The sequence below is a fragment of the Asterias rubens genome, chromosome 19 (assembly GCF_902459465.1).
Source record: "Asterias rubens chromosome 19, eAstRub1.3, whole genome shotgun sequence".
NCBI lineage: Eukaryota > Metazoa > Echinodermata > Asteroidea > Forcipulatida > Asteriidae > Asterias > Asterias rubens.
In genome coordinates this window covers 3,711,827-3,729,995 of record NC_047080.1, presented here as the reverse complement: position 1 = coordinate 3,729,995, position 18,169 = coordinate 3,711,827, and the positions used below count along the sequence as shown (strand labels likewise).

Genomic DNA, 18,169 nt, shown 5'->3' with positions numbered 1-18,169 from the left:
AGAAGAGAAAACGGAGCCTGAAGCCGAAGCCAAGGTTTTAAAAGGGCCTATGTTGACTTGTTACCAGCTCTTGTCTTTGTGGTCATTTATTATCTCTCTTCTGGAAACCCAGTGTCCATCTGAGACCTAATTCTCTCAATTTGTCAGCTTTTTGAGGTTCAAAGTTTCGGATCCATGAGTGACGCAAATATGACAAGTACACAATGATGACAAATACTTCAGAGCATTTCTTCAAAAGCATAGAAATTGTTGATAAGTCCGCATCATAAAAAAATTAGTTTCCATTGGCACATAAGAACCTTTGGGGTAGTTTTTTGTAACAAATTTTCTTTGTAGAAAAAGGTTTTCAATAAAATCTCAGAAGAGGAAACTCTGTCCATAGGTGTTGAAGTTTGTGACGACTGATGGTTTATTTTGATTTATGTTTAAATGTCAGATGATTGCTTTGAGGTCGGGTCAAGGTGACGTCCGGGAAGAAGCAGAAAAACTGAAAGAACAACTCTCCGATATGAGTGGCTGGAAAGAAAAGGTCAGGGGTCAAATTGGGTCTTGTGGGTTAGCCAGTAGTAATAATAAAAACAATACAGAAGTCTAACATAGAGCACGTGTCTTCCTACAAGGTACTCAAGGCGCTTTGTATATACATTTTTTCAGAAAGATAGGTTATTGAAGTACCAATTCTGAGACCCAATGGGAGACTTTGGAGTGTAGGTGGGAGCAGACTTACCAGGTAAATTTCCATTGTTTACGTAGTTCTGAGCCTGCGCACATGACTGAGAACAATGGATTTTACCTGGTAAGTCTGCTGCCACCCAGCGTCCTACAAGTCTCCTATTATGTAGCACCTAAAATGGGTTTACAAGGTGCTATGGCGCATTCAGCAACCACTGCCAGGAAACACCGGGGCAAACTCCTCTTGAGCCCCTTTCACACAAGAGCAATTTAGCAAGGGTCCCTTGCTAAATTGTAGCATGGTTGTGTGATTTTACAAAATGTACCTTGTGTAAAAAGGACAGCAATTTTTGGAGTGTCCAGGGTCCCTTGTAAAATCTTGTCCAACATTGCTACATTTTGTTGGAGGTGCAGACCTACGACAGTGATGCGTGTTACTGGGATCTTTGTTATGATGCCTCACCATGCAATGCCTTTAATTCCCATAGCCATAATGATCTTATGTTTGTACAGTATGATGGTCTACACTCCGGTGCTGTCAGCATGAAGGAGCGATATGAGGAACGCATTAAGGAAATGATTAAAGATAAGGAGACGAGAGATGGAGCAGCTTCTCAGAGCAACATCATTGATGAGGTGAGTCTATCTCTTTTCTATAATTGATTCTTTTCACCTGCGAGAGTAGATGTTGATATTTTTTTATTTTTTTTTTAAGTTCGCCCCAACCAAGGCTTAAAGCCACTCTTGTTATGGGGCTACAAGAAGAAAAATTATTTTAAGTGGAAAAACTCGGGGGGGAGCTGAAGGTAGGAATTGATGTTCTTCTTGAAACTGTCTAGATTGTAGGATGGAGGGAAACATGAACCAGGCAGGGAGTTCTAAAGAGATGTAGTATGTGGAATAAAGTTGTTGGAATGGCTCCTTATTCTACATCTCAGCAGATCAAGAGTGTATGGGTGAGAAGAAGCAGAAAGTCTGGTTTCATGCTCGAAAAACTCTGATAGGAGGAACCAGGTCAGACACACTGGTGGCACGATTGCCGTGAAAATATGTGTAGAAGGACATAGGCTGGCTACAGACCTACAGTGGGAAAGAGGTTGTAACTCTGATCCCAACACATCACCAACAAGATTAACAATACACTTCATATTATGTATGAAAAAGCCTTTGGAGCGCAGTATGGGTGGCCAGGTTGTATACTCTATAGAATTACTGACATATTTTAAAAATGTTATTGATGTCATTTTTTCTATCTTTAGGTCAAAAAGATAATGAACAGTGTATACCACACATTGCGAAGTGAGTTTGAGCTTAGCGGAACGTACAAGGGAGGCGAAATACTCAACACTATTATGAACACAATAAAGGTGAGCGTCAACAAATGTGGAAAATGATGGACAGCAAACAATTTTTTATTAAGCAATGGCCACTGCATGGCCCCCTTTCTTTTGTAAGGGGGGTCGTTTTTGTATTAACCAGAAGAATGGAAAGGGATTTGTGGCCGCATTATGTAGAGTTTTTACTTTTCAAATTATTTTCAAGATGGAATACATTGTTTACTTAATGCTGCCACAAGCTTTTCAAGATTATTTCACATTTATTTTTGGTTAATCAGAAAAGTTTGTAATTGTATAAACATTGATTTTGTTTATAGCACTATACATTTCCAGAGCCCCATGACTAAACAAATATTTCAACTTGATGCTAACTTTTTTTCAGATTCTCATTTTCATAACATGCAAATCTTTACTTTATAACTTGCCTTAACGTTTGTTCCTATTTTAAAAGGATTGAGAAATGTGATTCTGAAACAACTTTTTAAATTTTTCCAAGTTTTTTTTATAGTTTCATAGTTTTGCCAAGTTGTTTTATATTTTCATAAGGTTCGTTTACAGTTACCATAGTAATTATTTGTGGTTATAGAGGTTTTTAACTGATAGTTCTTGATGGACGCCATCTTTGCAGGCAACTTGGGTTTTAACTTTGAGAGTCAAAGAGTTTTGAATTTGATACGCAGCAAAGTGTTTCACAGACCAAACATAGTTGTGCAACACAAAATGACAGTAGACTATTTTTATAGTCTTAAAAGTACAATTTGGGAACTATATACACATAGACAAAATAGGGAAATTTGTTTTTGCTGGCAAAAACGTTTGTAGCTTTATAATTGTTTTCCGCTTTTTATTATAATAGGCGGCAAACATTTGTATTAGTTTAGATTGGTGTCCGGGGCTGCAACATCAACAAATCACAGGGAGATCAATGAACTGAAGTTGTTATATTTTCAACAAAAAATATTAATTTGGGGGAATTGAGTTTTAATTACAGTAAAAGGTTAATAATGGCGAAAGTTGTAAAATAGTTGTATAATGAAAACACATATCTATCCAAATATATTTAGCATTTTATGTATGAATCTTATTTACTCGAAGAATGCAAAAGAATTGCAACAATTAAGACAAGTTGAGTTGAAATGAACAATTTAATTATTTTGTAGAGGTCTGCAGTAGCACCATGTGGATGCTTCATAGTTTTCAACAAACATAACCCAACAAACCTCTGAGAATTTCTTGGTTTCATTTTGAATACAAACGCCCCAAAATAGTTTGTGATATGTCAAGGATTTTGTGCTTATTTTGATTGCAGCAATCTAAATAAGTAATTTTTTCGGGGTGAGGGGTCTTCAAACGCTATATTTTGTGACTTTGACAGCATTTCCGACATAAATATTTCTTTAAACTGTTCCTACTGGTATGAGATTCCAGATTGAAACTTGCAAGTTTGTTTCAAATGTGTTACTTAGTTTTATTAGAAGAACTGTCACAGCCCTTCCATGATGCTAGTGTAAACCTTATACCTTGTATTCCCACCGAGCAAATTCCAATAATGGAATTGTTTTCTTGTGCCATCATTCCAGAATAATAAGTGCAACATAAAGTATTGTCAAAATTAACATTATTAGTAGTAAAATAAAGAAATCGGGCCGCATACATTTAGGAAAACACCAAACAAATTCATCCAGAATGAAAAGGGCTATTGTTGGGAAAGAAAAACTTTATAAACTGTCTTCCTTAAAAAGCCATTGGACACTTTCGGAACAGAACAAAAAAAAATTCACAGATTTACAAATAACTTACAGGGTTTACAGAAGGTAATGGTTATTTTCTCCCGACTCCGATGATCGATTGAGCCTAAATTTTCACACGTTTTCTTATTTTATATATAAGTTGTGATACACAAACTGTGGGCCTTTGGACAATACTGTTGTTCGAAAGTATCCAATGGCTTTAAAAATACAAATATTATTGTACATATTATTTCGCTTCTCAAAGCGATCATTCATCAGTATAGAATATGTAATTTCAGATTGAAGTTGAGCTAAACAGAGTTGCATGAACTGAAATATCGCTGTACTGGCCAATCCTGTTTCCAATCTGAATTTATGTGCAATAAAAAATAACGGTTTCGTTAGAGTATTTTTCTGAATAAATTATGAGTGAAGAGTAGCAATTTGTTTTGGGCAGTAAGTAACATCAGCTTGGAGCTTTTTACATTTGCCACTCACAAATTACTAAACGTAGAATACAACGTACCAAACTACTCTTTCTAAAAACAATGCTAACATAAAAGTAGTGAGATAAGAATAGTAAACTTGTGCATACAGACATGTGTAAAATCTCTTTTTTTTTTTTTTTAAAGAGCTGGTGCGGTCTTGACAATTCAAACAGTGTACCCTGCTGGTCTACAGTAAGCCTATATTCAGAATAAAATATTCGAAACATCAAGACCACACCAGCTCTTTTCAGAGCTAAGACTCTCACAAGAAGAAGATTTTACACATGGTTGTACCCGCAAGTTTATTATTCATAGTGAATTCTCATCATATTTTCCTCACCATACAAAGCTTCAAACACCCTATCAAACTAATGGCTGAACTTTCCTAACTAACCCAGTTTCAATTATTCTGAGTTTCGATTAATACTATTTGACACCCCTTTTACCTCTATCCTGTTTTAGAATCTTCTCAGAACTTTTTAATCATCTGTGTTCGAACGCAGACAAATTAAATAGAGCAGCATTTGAATGTGCAACCTACATGACATTATGGACTTATGTTTTGCCGCACTTCTAACTGAGCTATCTAGCCCACATGTTTGTGATCTGCCTATTTTGTCAATATTGTTATTAGGGGGTGCCATTCAGTAGCCATACTGGCTCCCTGAACAAAGATATTGACAAAATAGAGAGATTGCCAACATAATCTGGATGATCCAGAGGTCACAGAAAATTGGGCACAGCTTCAATAGTCCAGACTTTTCAACTAGATTCACAATTACCCATGCTGCATCTCCCATATCCATTATGTGTGACTTGCAAATGAGATAATGTAGATTTCACAACCATCCATGTTGAGCTTCGTTGAATTTAGAGAGATGAAAAATTGTTGCGTTAATCATTGTTTGTAAGTAACTTTCCTCACTTTGCCTGTGGCATCGACAATGTATGGCATGAAAACAAACATTGAACGTGAAACTGTAATGTATATAAAGCATGTGCTTGAGTTAAATGCTAATTTATTCTACAAACTATTATGAGATGCACCACGCCAGAATTCTTGGATGATTTTGAAAAGGCAAACAAGTGAAGACAACCAAACGTCAACCATAATCAATGTGATGTGATGTCTTCACTCCTGAAATTGATAGCAACACAAATTGACTTGGTTAGAAGTATAGTAGCTTTCGACAGTATAAACATTTTGAGAATCATTTCACTTTGAAGTTATGTGGTTATAGACAAAAGATGTCAGTTAAATTCACACACAAAAATCTCCTAAAAATAGTGTTTTTACAGGAATTGATAACATCAGATTTGATTTTGAGTTCTTAATAAGTATGATCCAGCATTTTGATCTTCCGTTAAATTTTTCTTCTTCCTTTTTAAAAATTTATATTAAAGTATTAACAGCATCTCTAACAATAATTTGAGATCCCAAGAATGGCTAATAATTAATCTTGTTTAATTAAACTAACATTTCAGCTATTTGTTTTTGTTTATATTCATCAGACTGCATTTGTATCTTATTTCATGATATTGTGACAAATTATTATGATAATTAACCCCATTCTAAACTGATGGATTAACTGTAAAATACGATGTACAAAAATACCGGAAGTGTAACTTTTTTTTTTTTTTTTTTTTTTTTAGAGTATGAAGCATGTAGAATGTTGTATCTGTCAGGCATGCAACTCTACTCTTCCGCGTTATAAATTATAAGTGCTAAAAAACAAAACAAAAACTAATATATGCCTGGCAACAACAATGTACAACTACAATAATGTAAAATGAGCCTAGTACAGTACATGCTAACAATGCACCTTAGAGCAAACCTCAACATTTTCTAGGGTACCATTGTGGGTCTCGTGTCCCGTGGCGTTTCGGCTGCCTCGCTCCGCACTTGCGTTGTGCCTTTGAAGATTTTCCTTTTTTTTTTTTTCAACGGGCAGTTGCATGCTTGATCTACACAGAGAATGATGTAGATGTATTTCATATGATTGTTGAGGCGTATTTCTCAAAATGCATTTTAAGAATCTTGTCTGGCGTTTGTTTTTGGTTGTTTAGCTCGTCACACTTCAACTGGTAAAGAGGTCTTCAGGAGGAAGTGCTGGGGAAGAGGAGGACAGTGAAGAAGAAGAAGAAGAAGATGAAGATGATGAAGAAGAAGATGATGAAGAAGATGATGAGGAGGAGGCAGAAGAAGATGAGGAGGAAGTTGAAGGTATTGGTTTGTTTTTTACGCACATGCTCCACATTTGGAACCGTCTCCCTCATCAAATTCGTTCCGCGGAGTCGCTCGCAGTTTTCAAAAAAACATCTCAAATCTTTCCTGTTCAATGACTGATTGCTTTGAGTGTTTTTCCATTATCAGTGCCATTATTTATTGCTTATTGTACAGTTTCTTGTAAAGCGCTGTGATACCTTGTGTAAGAGCGCTGTATAAATGTCTCTTATCATTATTTTTATTAGACTCTAGCTTAGTTTATTTATTTAGTGTTAAGTTTTTATATATATATTTCCTTCTTAATAAGGTGATCAGGGTACCTGAACAAAAAGAGACACTTTTAAGAAATTGTGTTTAATTATGTGACCGTCAATAAACACCTTCAATTATGTCACCGTTTTATGAAGCACCTTCAGAATTTAAAATATTGACGAAATATTAAGACAGTTACAGCACTGGTTTTCTTTGAACTTTATCTTTGAAAAAGGCTGCCATTTTCATTTTGGAAATGGGACTTTTGTAAAGATTAGCATCAGTGTAATAATAATAATTCCATGCCTGTTAACTGGACTTTTTCTTTCAAACTTTCATCAAATGTAACATTTACCTAAACAAATTAAACAACTTTAATCCTGAAAGGACTTCCTGATTTTGCCGCAACAGTTTATGATTTTTGTTATTACATAATTTTGTTGTGATGTTATACAGAAGAGCTGCCACCAGTTCAAATAGTTGAAGAATCGGTCTTACAAAGCAGTGCCCCAGTCCAAGAGGATGCACCACAAACTTCAGCCCCGCCTACTGCCCCACCCACTGCCCCGCCCACTGCCCCACCCCAGGCCCCACCACAGGCTGAGGAAGACATACCTGATCTGCCTGACATCCCTGACGAGAAACTCCCAAGTGAAGAAGAGAGTGACCAAGAACAGGAGGATGAAGGGAACCAGGAAGCAGGTGACCAGGAGGTTCCTCGATCTGAGCCGCCGTCGATCGTTGAGCAGCCAGAAGAAGAAGATAATGTTGAGCTTCCAGAGCTTCCTCCAGAGTTGCCGGCTGAGGAAGTTTCGGAGGAGGAGAAAGAGGAGGCGAGGGAAGAAGAGGTACGGGATAACAAGATGAATGAGATGAGAGCTGAGGAAGAAACAGTACCAGATGAGGTATAGTTAGTTTCATGCATTTATTTTTTTGGGCGTGTTGTGGCTGAGCGGATAAGAGCACCGGATTCAAGCTCTGGTGTTTCTGATCAGCAAAGTGTGGGTTTGAATCCTGATCTTGACACTTGGGACCTTTAGCAAGACTGTGTTGTGTAACGTAAGATAACCCAGTGCTCTTATGGTATAGAGGAGGGGTTCGCCCCTGTGTTCCTGTGCTTAAGACACCCATCGGGTGTGAAAAACTATGTATTATAAATGACTTGCTCTTTAGGTAACACCTGCAGCACATGCAGAAGCTGGTTTGCAGTTTGTGATTTTAGTCTGTTGGATTTTTCTTTTGCATTATGAGGCAGAGTATATCCAACAATATGATTGACATGAACCTTTACATCCAGTGTGCTTCGAAATACATGTACTCCAAGTAGTTTTGAAAGCGAGTGGCTACGAATGTTCCTTTAAAAAGTTCAAAAATGTTTCCTTAATTTTTTCCCTCTTTTTTTTTTTAGGTCCCCAATTTGCCTGCCCAGGATGACATTGATGATCTGCCAGACTTCAGTCCAGAGGGGGACATGCCGGAGGATGACACAGCCACAGAGGCCGCACCCCCAGTCATGTCACCCCCACCGTTCCTGCCTGATTTACCCCCCGAGTTGCCGCCCGATGACATGGAACCAAGGACAAAAAGCGCCACGTATGCTAATCCATATTATTTTTTTTATTTTTAAGAAATAAGAATTGTCACAATTTTATGAATGCAAACCTCAAATCAAACCCACGACACCCACAGCATTGCCACAGCATTTTGCAAGTGGTGGTCGCCCAAGCCTTAAAACTGACTTTAAAGACATTAGACACTATTGGTAATTACCAATAGTGTCAAAGACCAGTCTTCTCACTTGGTGTATCTCAACATATGCACAAAATAACAAACCTGTGAAAATTTGAGCTCAATTGGTCGTCGAAGTTGTGAGATAATAATGGAATAATAAACACCCATGTCAGACAAAGTTGTGTGCTTTCAGATGCTTGATTTTGAGACCTCAAAATCTAACTCTGAGGCCTCTGAATCAAATTCAAACATTTTAGTGGAAAATTACTTCTTTCTCGAAAAATTATGTTGCTTCAAGTGGAGCCGTTTCTCACAATGTTTTATACCATCAACAGCTCTCCATTGCTTGTTACCAATTATGTTTGTTATGCTAACAATTATCTTGAGTTATCATGATTCGTGTCCAGTGCCTTTAAAATATCTATTGTCTTATTCATGATTTAGGGACGATATCTTTGGAGATGATGATGACGATGATGAATTCTTCTCCACTCCTCCAACCAAGAGAAAAGACGTCTTCTCCAGACCAATCGTCAAAGACTCCCCCTCATCCAAAGAATCGGATAATGACGATGTAAGTCTGTTAACATTTTCAGTTATTTTAAGATGACAAAAGTTTTGGCAGAAGAGGCAGCAGAATACATAGTAAAAATGCTGAGTTCTGATACAGTGCTTTATCACACCCGTAGGGGCTTCTCTATTATATAGGCTTAGACTTTTGTTCGTGATGGGGCACAGCAATTTTTCCTCTGGTAATTTGTATAAAAACTTTGCAAAGGGTACCACAGCAACAGCACAGGGCACCATGGCAATGAATGTAAGTGCAGCTGGTTATTTTGCAAACTGATTCATATAGAAATTGAATCGTGATCTCATGCATTTGGTAGAAGTTGGATTTCAAGCTTAATTTACTGTATGAACTGCTGTATGGAATGATATTTTGAAGTTCTCAAAATCATTTCTGAATTTTCCCTTGTTTTATTGTCCGCAGTCTCTCAAACCGAACCAGCCTCCCCCGTTGTTTGGATCGGAAGAGGATGATGACGGCGACCTGGACTGGTTGAGTAATAAGTAGTGACGGGTTCTAATCTACCCAGCGAAATTACCAGGTTGATCTAGTAGTGATGGGTTCGAATCCACCCAGTGAAATTACCACATTGATCTTGTAGTGGCTGGTTCAAGTCCATCTAGTGAACAAATCTAAGTTGATCTTCAAGTGCTTTTCGACAGGATAAATACTATGACCGTTTGACTTTGACTGGTTGAGTAATAAGTAGTGACGGGTTCGAATCTACCCAGTGAAATTACAACGTTGAACTAGTAGAGGCTGGTTCGACTCCATCCAATGACAATACCCACGTTGATCTTCAAGTGCCGTTCGACAAGATAAATACTATGAACATTGAATCTTGGACTGGGTGTCTATTTAGTAGTGACCGGTTCGCATCCAACCAGTGAAAATACCAAGTGCCGTTCGACAGGATAAATACTAACATTGGACATTTGTTACTACTTTTTTTTGTAATTTTTTTAAAGATGAGGTCGCTTCATTTTGATATGGCTGGCTCATAACATAGGATTTTAAAATTATGTTTTTTCTATGGACAATCCCTCCCTCCCCCCAACAAGATCACTTCCTTTATGGCCAATGCTTTGTTTTGTTTTTGTATTCACAACTGTTATTTTTTGTATTGACAACTGTTGTTTTTTGTATTGACAACTGTTGTTTTTGTCTTGACATCTGTTGCCTGGGGTTGATTTCTCAAAGAGTAAGAACTAGTCCTAACTTAAAAACTTAAGGCTAGTCCTAAGTTAGGACGATAAGATAAGCCCAGTCGAGATAAGACCAGTCTTATACTCTTTGTGAAATCCACCCTTTATACACAGATATAGTACTGCTTTCACTACTAGTACTATAAATAAGTTCTATGTAGCACTTTGAGATATGTTTGTAAGACAGGTGTGCTAAGTCTTTGAATTGTGAGATCCATTTATATAGCACCTTCTACGGGTTTGATGCAGTGCAATCTGCCAGCCAGCATGACAGAACCACTGTGGCAAACACCTTTCTCCTAATAATAAGTGAACTGGGTCCTATTGTCTGCATAATGGCTTTAAAGGCAGTGGACACTATTGGTAATTACTCAAAATATTTATTAGCATAAAACCTTTCTTGATTACGAGTAATGGGGAGAGGTTGATAGTATAACACATTGTGAGAAACGGCTCCCTCTAAAGTGACGTAGTTTTCGAGAAAGAAGTAATTTTCCACAAATTTGGTTTCGGGACCTCAGGTTTAGAATTTGAGGTCTCTAAATCAAGCATCTGAAAGCACACAACTTCGTGTGACAAAGGTATTTTTTCTTACATTATTATCTCGCAACTTCGCTGACCAATTGAGCTCAAATTGTTTCAAGTTCCCCTGACATAGCTGTGAAAAGTCCATGGTTACAGTAAAGTCTTTTGTGTTTGCTGAAATTATTCAGAAACTCATATGATGAACTTCAAAGATCCAAGCAGTTGTTTGAATAGAAACAAAATAATCGAAAGATATTCTTATAATAAGGTATATAATAATATATGTTATATATAAATATATGTGTGTATATTACATACTATTAGTTAATTTTTTGTTTTGTTTTTTTAATTAGAAAACTGAGCAAATTGCAGCTATATTGAGTTGTTTTTAATAGATGTTAAATTTGCATCGGGGATAAATAATTCTAATTTTGATTTTTTTTTGTACACTTATACACTGATGTGTGTTAGCACTGTGTACTCGGTACTTACCTTTAAAAAAATCACAAGCAGATTAACTCGGGTGGGATTCAAACCCACGACCTTTGCCATTCTAGACAGTCGAGAACTGTCGAAAAGGATCAACCAAAAGTATACTATTGTTATTTTGGCATACAGTCTTCAATTCTCCAGAGCCAAGCATCTTCCCGGAGAGAATTTTGGTGTTCAGTTTCATTCAAGTCCTGGGTTGATGGGTCGTGTTTCTTTTCTGTCTAAACAGGGAATCAAATAACAAGGTTCTCGTTGAGCTTTCTTTTTTTCTGTATTGAGTACTGCCTACACAGTCTGGATACCAGACATAAAATCAATCACTTCCTTATTCAGAATTTCCTTGGTCAAATTGGAGGCTTTTCCCCTCATCAATATTTGCTTGTTTTGAGTAATTTGAATAATCACCTTACATACCCAACCAGCATTTTTATTGTTCACAACTAAACCTAAGAGCAAGTCCAGGTGGAAGTCTAGTCAACTTTCCGCCACTAGCTTTTCGCTATACTGTCACTGGTTCCCCTCTGCGCTTTACACATGTTAGAATGGAACATGCTGTTGGGACCACAGTGAAGAAACCATGGGCTCGAGGCTGGTTCCAAATGGTCGACCACTGTAGTCAACCAATGGTTAACCAGCCTGGGTTCGAGTACAAATGGTCAACCTTTAGTTAACCACTGTGCACATTAAAACTTGCTCTAAGTACTAGTCTGGACCATGTGATGTTTGACCTGCAAAGACCCTGGAACTTCTTCGGGCACACTTTGTACAAAGATCAACAATTAAATTTTATGAAAATTGCAACATTTGCTTCGACAAAGAAAGCACATCTCAAAATATCCTCGGCTGTTATTTTACGTGAAGAGTACTCCCTAATAGGAATACAAAATCTGAGAAGCGTTGCTGCAGTAATGCTTTTCAGATTCAAATTTGTGTGCATAAAAACTTATATATATTTTGTACAAAACAACATACATTACTTCATAGTGAAATGTTTCTCAAAATGCTTTTTACTATGGGTGCGTTTGTTTAGCTCCCCTGGGTCGACCCAGGGAAGCTAAACGAACACACCAATTATCGAAAGCTGCTTTTGACTTCTAACCAATCATCCTTTTCATTGTCGTTAATTTAAGAGCATTTACCAAACGTATACCTTCCCTTTTAAATAGTTAATCCACTCAAAAGAAAGTACTTGTAATTGAATAATATAGAAAGAGTTAAATTTAACCATCCTTGAATGTATTATTTCAATGAGAATATTTGTATCGTTAATTTGGTGCAATTAATAAATAAACAGATGAATGTGCCATCATTGAACTGCGCATCAGGTAACAATAACCATTGTTCTTGCATTGTCTTGATTTTTATGAGTAGTTTACAACTGAAGCTTTGGGCAACATTGAGAATTGGCACCAAAAAACTCCCACTGACAGACATCACAAGCGTCTTGCGTTTCATCAAGTTTGGGTCAGTAGTTGTCAAGGGATTGTAAGTCCAGCATTTTTTACTAAGGAAATCACAAGGGGTAAGTCCAGCAACGTAGTCAAATTTGAACCTAAAATTGAACCAAAAAAAAAACACGGGACAAGTCAAGCAATTTCTGGCCAAAATGTATTAAGAATGTGGACTTGCCCCTAGTGATTCTTTCCATATTTGGACCAATTTTGATAACAATTGTGTTGTACCTTTATTTATATAAATGCTGGACTTGACCCCTTGTAATTTTTCAAGATTTTGCCCCAATTTATTAAAAATGCTGGACTCACCCCTTGTGAAATATTCCTTCCCCCCCCCCCCGCCCCCAACCTATGCAATAACAATGCTGCCGACGTTTTCACAAAACTCTTCCTAACTTAAGACTAATCTTAGGACGAGTCCGAACCCTGCACTGTAGCATGCATACCTTAAGATTAATCATAAGTTAGGACGAGTTACTCGTCCTAATTTATGACTCCTGGAATTAACATCATTAACCTTGATACTTGTCAGCTCTTATATAAGTAAAGAGAGAAGAAGAAAATTGTTTCAACCCTAAATCAGTAAAATAGTTGTAACATACATTGTAAACACTCGCCCTGGAACAACCTCTCCCCCAGGACTAGTGATCCTGACCCACAACTCTACTGCCGCTGTTGTGAAATGACAGACATGCCGAAGACCAGAGAGAAAGTCCCACTTTTTATTTTTCGATTTCTCAAGATTTATTTGAAAACAAATTACTTTCACGATAAAACTGTTTTCCAATACTTCACATTATAAACAAAAACCTGTAATTTGATTCCGTCTATGGTTTGCGTTTTAATTTTATGTAATTATCTTATCGTCTTAATCAGCTGGCGCCGTAGCTACACGAAGTACGTTACAGCTGGGAGTGGCGCAACCCGGGTTCAATTCCCGGTAGTGTTCCTTTTCTATTTTGTCTTATAGACGCCAGTGAATAATATAAGTAGTATTAAAAACCAGCTCTATCACCAGCGGGCACTGTGGCGACACGGTGTACTGGATAGTTCAATTGCGTGCAATCCAGAGCTGGGACACCGGTTCGAATCCTACCCGTACCAAGAGGGACATGACTTTTACTGCTTGCACCAGTAATGGATTGGGGTCCGTCATGTCTATCCCCAAATTAGGTGTGGATGAAGATATTCCGTGTGGGAGAGTAAAGGAGGGACCGGGACTGCAAATCCCTTAAGGGTTCTAATGGGTGATCACCACGCTGGCTTCGGCTAGACTTTGAGTCCCCTGAACGCCTGGTCGTCACTCTGACTAACTCTTTGCACAAATTTGCTTTAATTTTTATTTAACTTTAACATTCTATAAACTAATCACAAGGGGTAAGGTTCAGCTTTTCTTATCCGTTTTGAAAATAAAAACAAAATAAAAATTGCTGGACTTTATTTATTTATCGGCTTAAATTTGATAAAAATGCTGGACTTTATACGCATAATGCTGGACTTACCCCTTGTGATTTTCTAACGTTCGGCCTAAATATTTGATAAAAATGCTGGACTTACCCCTTGTGATTTTTCAGTTTTATGCCTAAATTTGATAAAAATGCTGGAGTAACCCCTTGTTAATTGTTCAATTTTTGGCCCAAATTTGAAAAAAATGCTGGACTTACCCAGTCTTACATTTTAATCAAATATGGGCAAAAAAATGAAGAAAAAAAATCACAAGGGGTAACTCTAGTGAAAATTTTGCTTGAAAAGGTTTTGCCATGTGAATTTTGCTTGAAAAAGTCTACAAGGCTATAGCCTTGTGAATTTTGCTGAAAAAGTCTACAAGTCTATAGCCTTGTGAACTTGTAAAATTTTTGCCATGTGAATTTTGCTTGAAAAAGTCTACAAGTCTATAGCCTTGTGAACTTGTAAAATTTTGCTTGAAAAAGTTTTGCCATGTGAACTTTGCTTGAAAAAGTCTACAAGTGTATAGCCTTGTGAACTTGTAAAATTTTGCTTGAAAAAGTTTTGCCATGTGAACTTTGCTTAAAAAAGTCTACAAGTCTATAGTCTTGTGAACTTGTAAAATTTTGCTTGAAAAAGTTTTGCCATGTGAACTTTGCTTGAAAAAGTCTACAAGGCTATAGCCTTGTGAATTTTGCTTGAAAAGGTCTACAAGGCTATAGCCTTGTGAATTTTGCTGGGAAAAGTCTACAAGGCTTATAGCCCTGTAGCCTTGTGAATTTTGCTTGAAAAAGTCTACCTTGTGAATTTTGCTTGAAAAAGTCTACAAGGCAAAAGTCTACAAGGCTTGTGACTTTTGCTTGAAAAAGTCTACCTTGTGAATTTTGCTGGAAAAAGTCTACAACGTTATAGCCTTGTGAATTTTGCTTGAAAAGGTCTACAAGGCTTATAGCCCTGTAGCCTTGTGACTTTTGCTTGAAAAAGTCTACCTTGTGAATTTTGCTGGAAAAAGTCTACAAGGCTATAGCCTTGTGAAATATGCTGGGAAAAGTCTACAAGGCTATAGCCTTGTGAATTTTGCTTGAAAAAGTCTACCTTGTGAATTTTGCTTCAAAAAATCTACAAGGCAAAAGTTTACAAGGCTTGTGACTTTTGCTTGAAAAAGTCTACCTTGTGAATTTTGCTTCGAAAAGTCTACAAGGCTATAGCCTTGTGAATTTTGCTGGGAAAAGTCTACCTTGTGAATTTTGCTTGAAAAAGTCTACCTTGTGAATTTTGCTTGAAAAAGTCTACAAGGCTATTGTGACTTGTGACTTTTGCTTGAAAAAGTCTACCTTGTGAATTTTGCTGGAAAAAGTCTACAAGGCTATATAGCCTTGTGAATTTTGCTGGGAAAAGTCTACAAGGCTATAGCCTTGTGAATTTTGCTTCAAAAAGTCTACAAGGCTTATAGCCTTGTGAATTTTGCTTCAAAAAATCAACAAGGCTATAGCCTTGTGAATTTTGCTTCAAAAAGTCTACAAGGCTTATAGCCTTGTAGCCTTGTGAATTTTGCTTGAAAAAGTCTACAAGGCAAAAGTCTACAAGGCTTGTGACTTTTGCTTGAAAAAGTCTACCTTGTGAATTTTGCTTCAAAAAGTCTACAAGGCTATAGCCTTGTGAATTTTGCTTGAAAAGGTATACAAGGCTTGTAGCCTTGTGAATTTTGCTTGAAAAAGTCTGCAAGGCAAAAGTCTACAAGGCTTGTGACTTTTGCTTGAAAAAGTCTACAAGGCTATAGCCTTGTGAATTTTGCTTGAAAAGGTCTACAAGGCTATATAGCCTTGTGACTTTTGCTTGAAAACGTCTACCTTGTGAATTTTGCTGGAAAAAGTCTACAAGGCTATAGACTTGTGAAATATGCTGGGAAAAGTCTACAAGCCTTGTGAATTTTGCTTGAAAAAGTCTACCTTGTGAATTTTGCTTCAAAAAATCTACAAGGCAAAAGTGTACAAGGCTTGTGACTTTTGCTTGAAAAAGTCTATCTTGTGAATTTTGCTTCAAAAAGTCTACCTTGTGAATTTTGCTTGAAAAAGTCTACAAGGCTTATAGCCTTGTGAATTTTGCTTCAAAAAATCTACAAGGCTATAGCCTTGTGAATTTTGCTTCAAAACGTCTACAAGGCTATATAGCCTTGTGAATTTTGCTTCAAAAAGTCTACAAGGCTATAATAGCCTTGTGAATTTTGCTTCAAAAAGTCTCCAAGGCTATAGCCTTGTGAATTTTGCTTGAAAAAGTCTACAAGGCTATATAACTTGTCAAATTTTGCTTGAAAAAGTCTTTTGTTATAAATATTTTTGGTATATAATTGTTAAAGTTAAATAAAGTTAAAGCAAATTTGTGCAAAGAGTTAGTCAGAGTGACGACCAGGCGTTCAGGGGACTCAAAGTCTAGCCGAAGCCAGCGTGGTGATCACCCATTAGAACCCTTAAGGGATTTGCGGTCCCGGTCCCTCCTTTACTCTCCCACACGGAATATCTTCATCCACACCTAATTTGGGGATAGACATGACGGACCCCAATCCATTACTGGTGCAAGCAGTAAAAGTCATGTCCCTCTTGGTACGGGTAGGATTCGAACCGGTGTCCCAGCTCTGGATTGCACGCAATTGAACTATCCAGTACACCGTGTCGCCACAGTGCCCGCTGGTGATTGAGCTGGTTTTTAATACTACTTATATTATTCACTGGCGTCTATAGGACAAAATAGAAAAGAAACACTATCGGGAATTGAACCCGGGTCTCGTGGCTCCCAGCCATAACGTACTTGGTGTAGCTACGGCGCCATATGAAAGCCATTGACAATTACATAACATGAAACCGCAAACCATGAAATTACAGTTTCATTTGTTTATAATGTGAATTATTAGAACAATTTTATCGTGAAAGTAATATTTGAATCATAAAACTTGACCAAATAAATCTCGAGAAATAAATCGAATAAGAAACAGTGGGACTTTCTCTCTGCTCTTCTTCGGCATGTCTGTCATTTCACAACAGCGGCAGTAGACTTGTGCGTCAGGATCACTAGTCCTGGGGGAGAGGTTGTTCCAGGGCGAGTGTTTATATCAACTATTTTACTGATTTGGGGTTGAAAAAAGAAAAATTAGAGTGGGATTTGAAGTATTTGAACTTTGTTTTCACTGATAACAGCTGATACGAGTATCAGAGTGAAACCGATGAGTAAAAATTAAGAGAACTAGTAGCTAGTGGCAAATTCTTATCATGCATTCAATTTGATGTTTCATGTCATTTGAAATCAAATCCGTGGAAAATTACTTTTCTCGAAATGTTGTCACTTCAGAGGGAGCCGTTTCTCACAATGTTGTATACTATCAACCTCTCCACATTACTCGTTACCAAGTACGGTTTTATGCTCATAATTATTTTTAGTAATTATCAATAGTGTCCACTGCCTTTAAACTGCTGTTTTGACTCAGCATGAAGCCGATGGCCACAACACCTCCAAAAATAAAACCACAAAGACCTCACATTACTTGATTTGTTTTTTATTGTCAATAGGTTAATTGTACAATATATACAAGGATAATACAATTCTATACAGTACAATAATAATAGCCAATGAAGAATTTGTCTTTCTCGAGAACATGGCCCGAGTCAAAGAGTTATATAAAACTAGAGGGCGCAACACGGCTGACCCACAAAGGGTGCTGACCCACCATGGGCCCTGTCCCCGCACCAATAACCTTTATTGCAAGTGCTTGGTACGCGTGGTTTTCGTGTGGAATGAGGTGCATGCTGGTCGATCAATTTGATCGCTAGCTAGACCAGCATGCACCTCATTCCACAATTAGCGCTTGTGCAATGGGTGTTTGCGAAAAGGTCTATGGGCACTGCCCCAACGTGGGTGCGGTCCAACCCGCACTGCCCCCACATATACCTCTATGAACCAAGTGAATCAGAGGGCAATAACAATTTGATGATCTGTTCAAAAGTCTACACAACCATGGACAACTAAATCTCATCAAGTCAATAGGTCCTGG

The 18,169-nt window shown here is 37.5% G+C and overlaps 1 protein-coding gene across 2 annotated transcripts in view; it reads left to right on the top strand.

Moving 5' to 3' along the window:
* The window catches only part of LOC117303043 (FK506-binding protein 15-like), a 62,933-nt gene extending 52,774 nt beyond the window's left edge, over positions 1-10,159 (top strand). For both annotated transcript variants that reach the window (XM_033787094.1, XM_033787093.1), the window contains 8 exons: positions 437-529; positions 1,186-1,308; positions 1,932-2,039; positions 6,295-6,451; positions 7,163-7,611; positions 8,115-8,299; positions 8,882-9,011; positions 9,429-10,159. In XM_033787094.1, coding sequence (XP_033642985.1) covers positions 437-529; positions 1,186-1,308; positions 1,932-2,039; positions 6,295-6,451; positions 7,163-7,611; positions 8,115-8,299; positions 8,882-9,011; positions 9,429-9,512 — 1,329 coding nt within the window. In that variant the 3' untranslated portion in view covers positions 9,513-10,159. The remainder of the gene's footprint in view (positions 1-436; positions 530-1,185; positions 1,309-1,931; positions 2,040-6,294; positions 6,452-7,162; positions 7,612-8,114; positions 8,300-8,881; positions 9,012-9,428) is intronic.
* Positions 10,160-18,169: the final 8,010 nt, after the last annotated feature.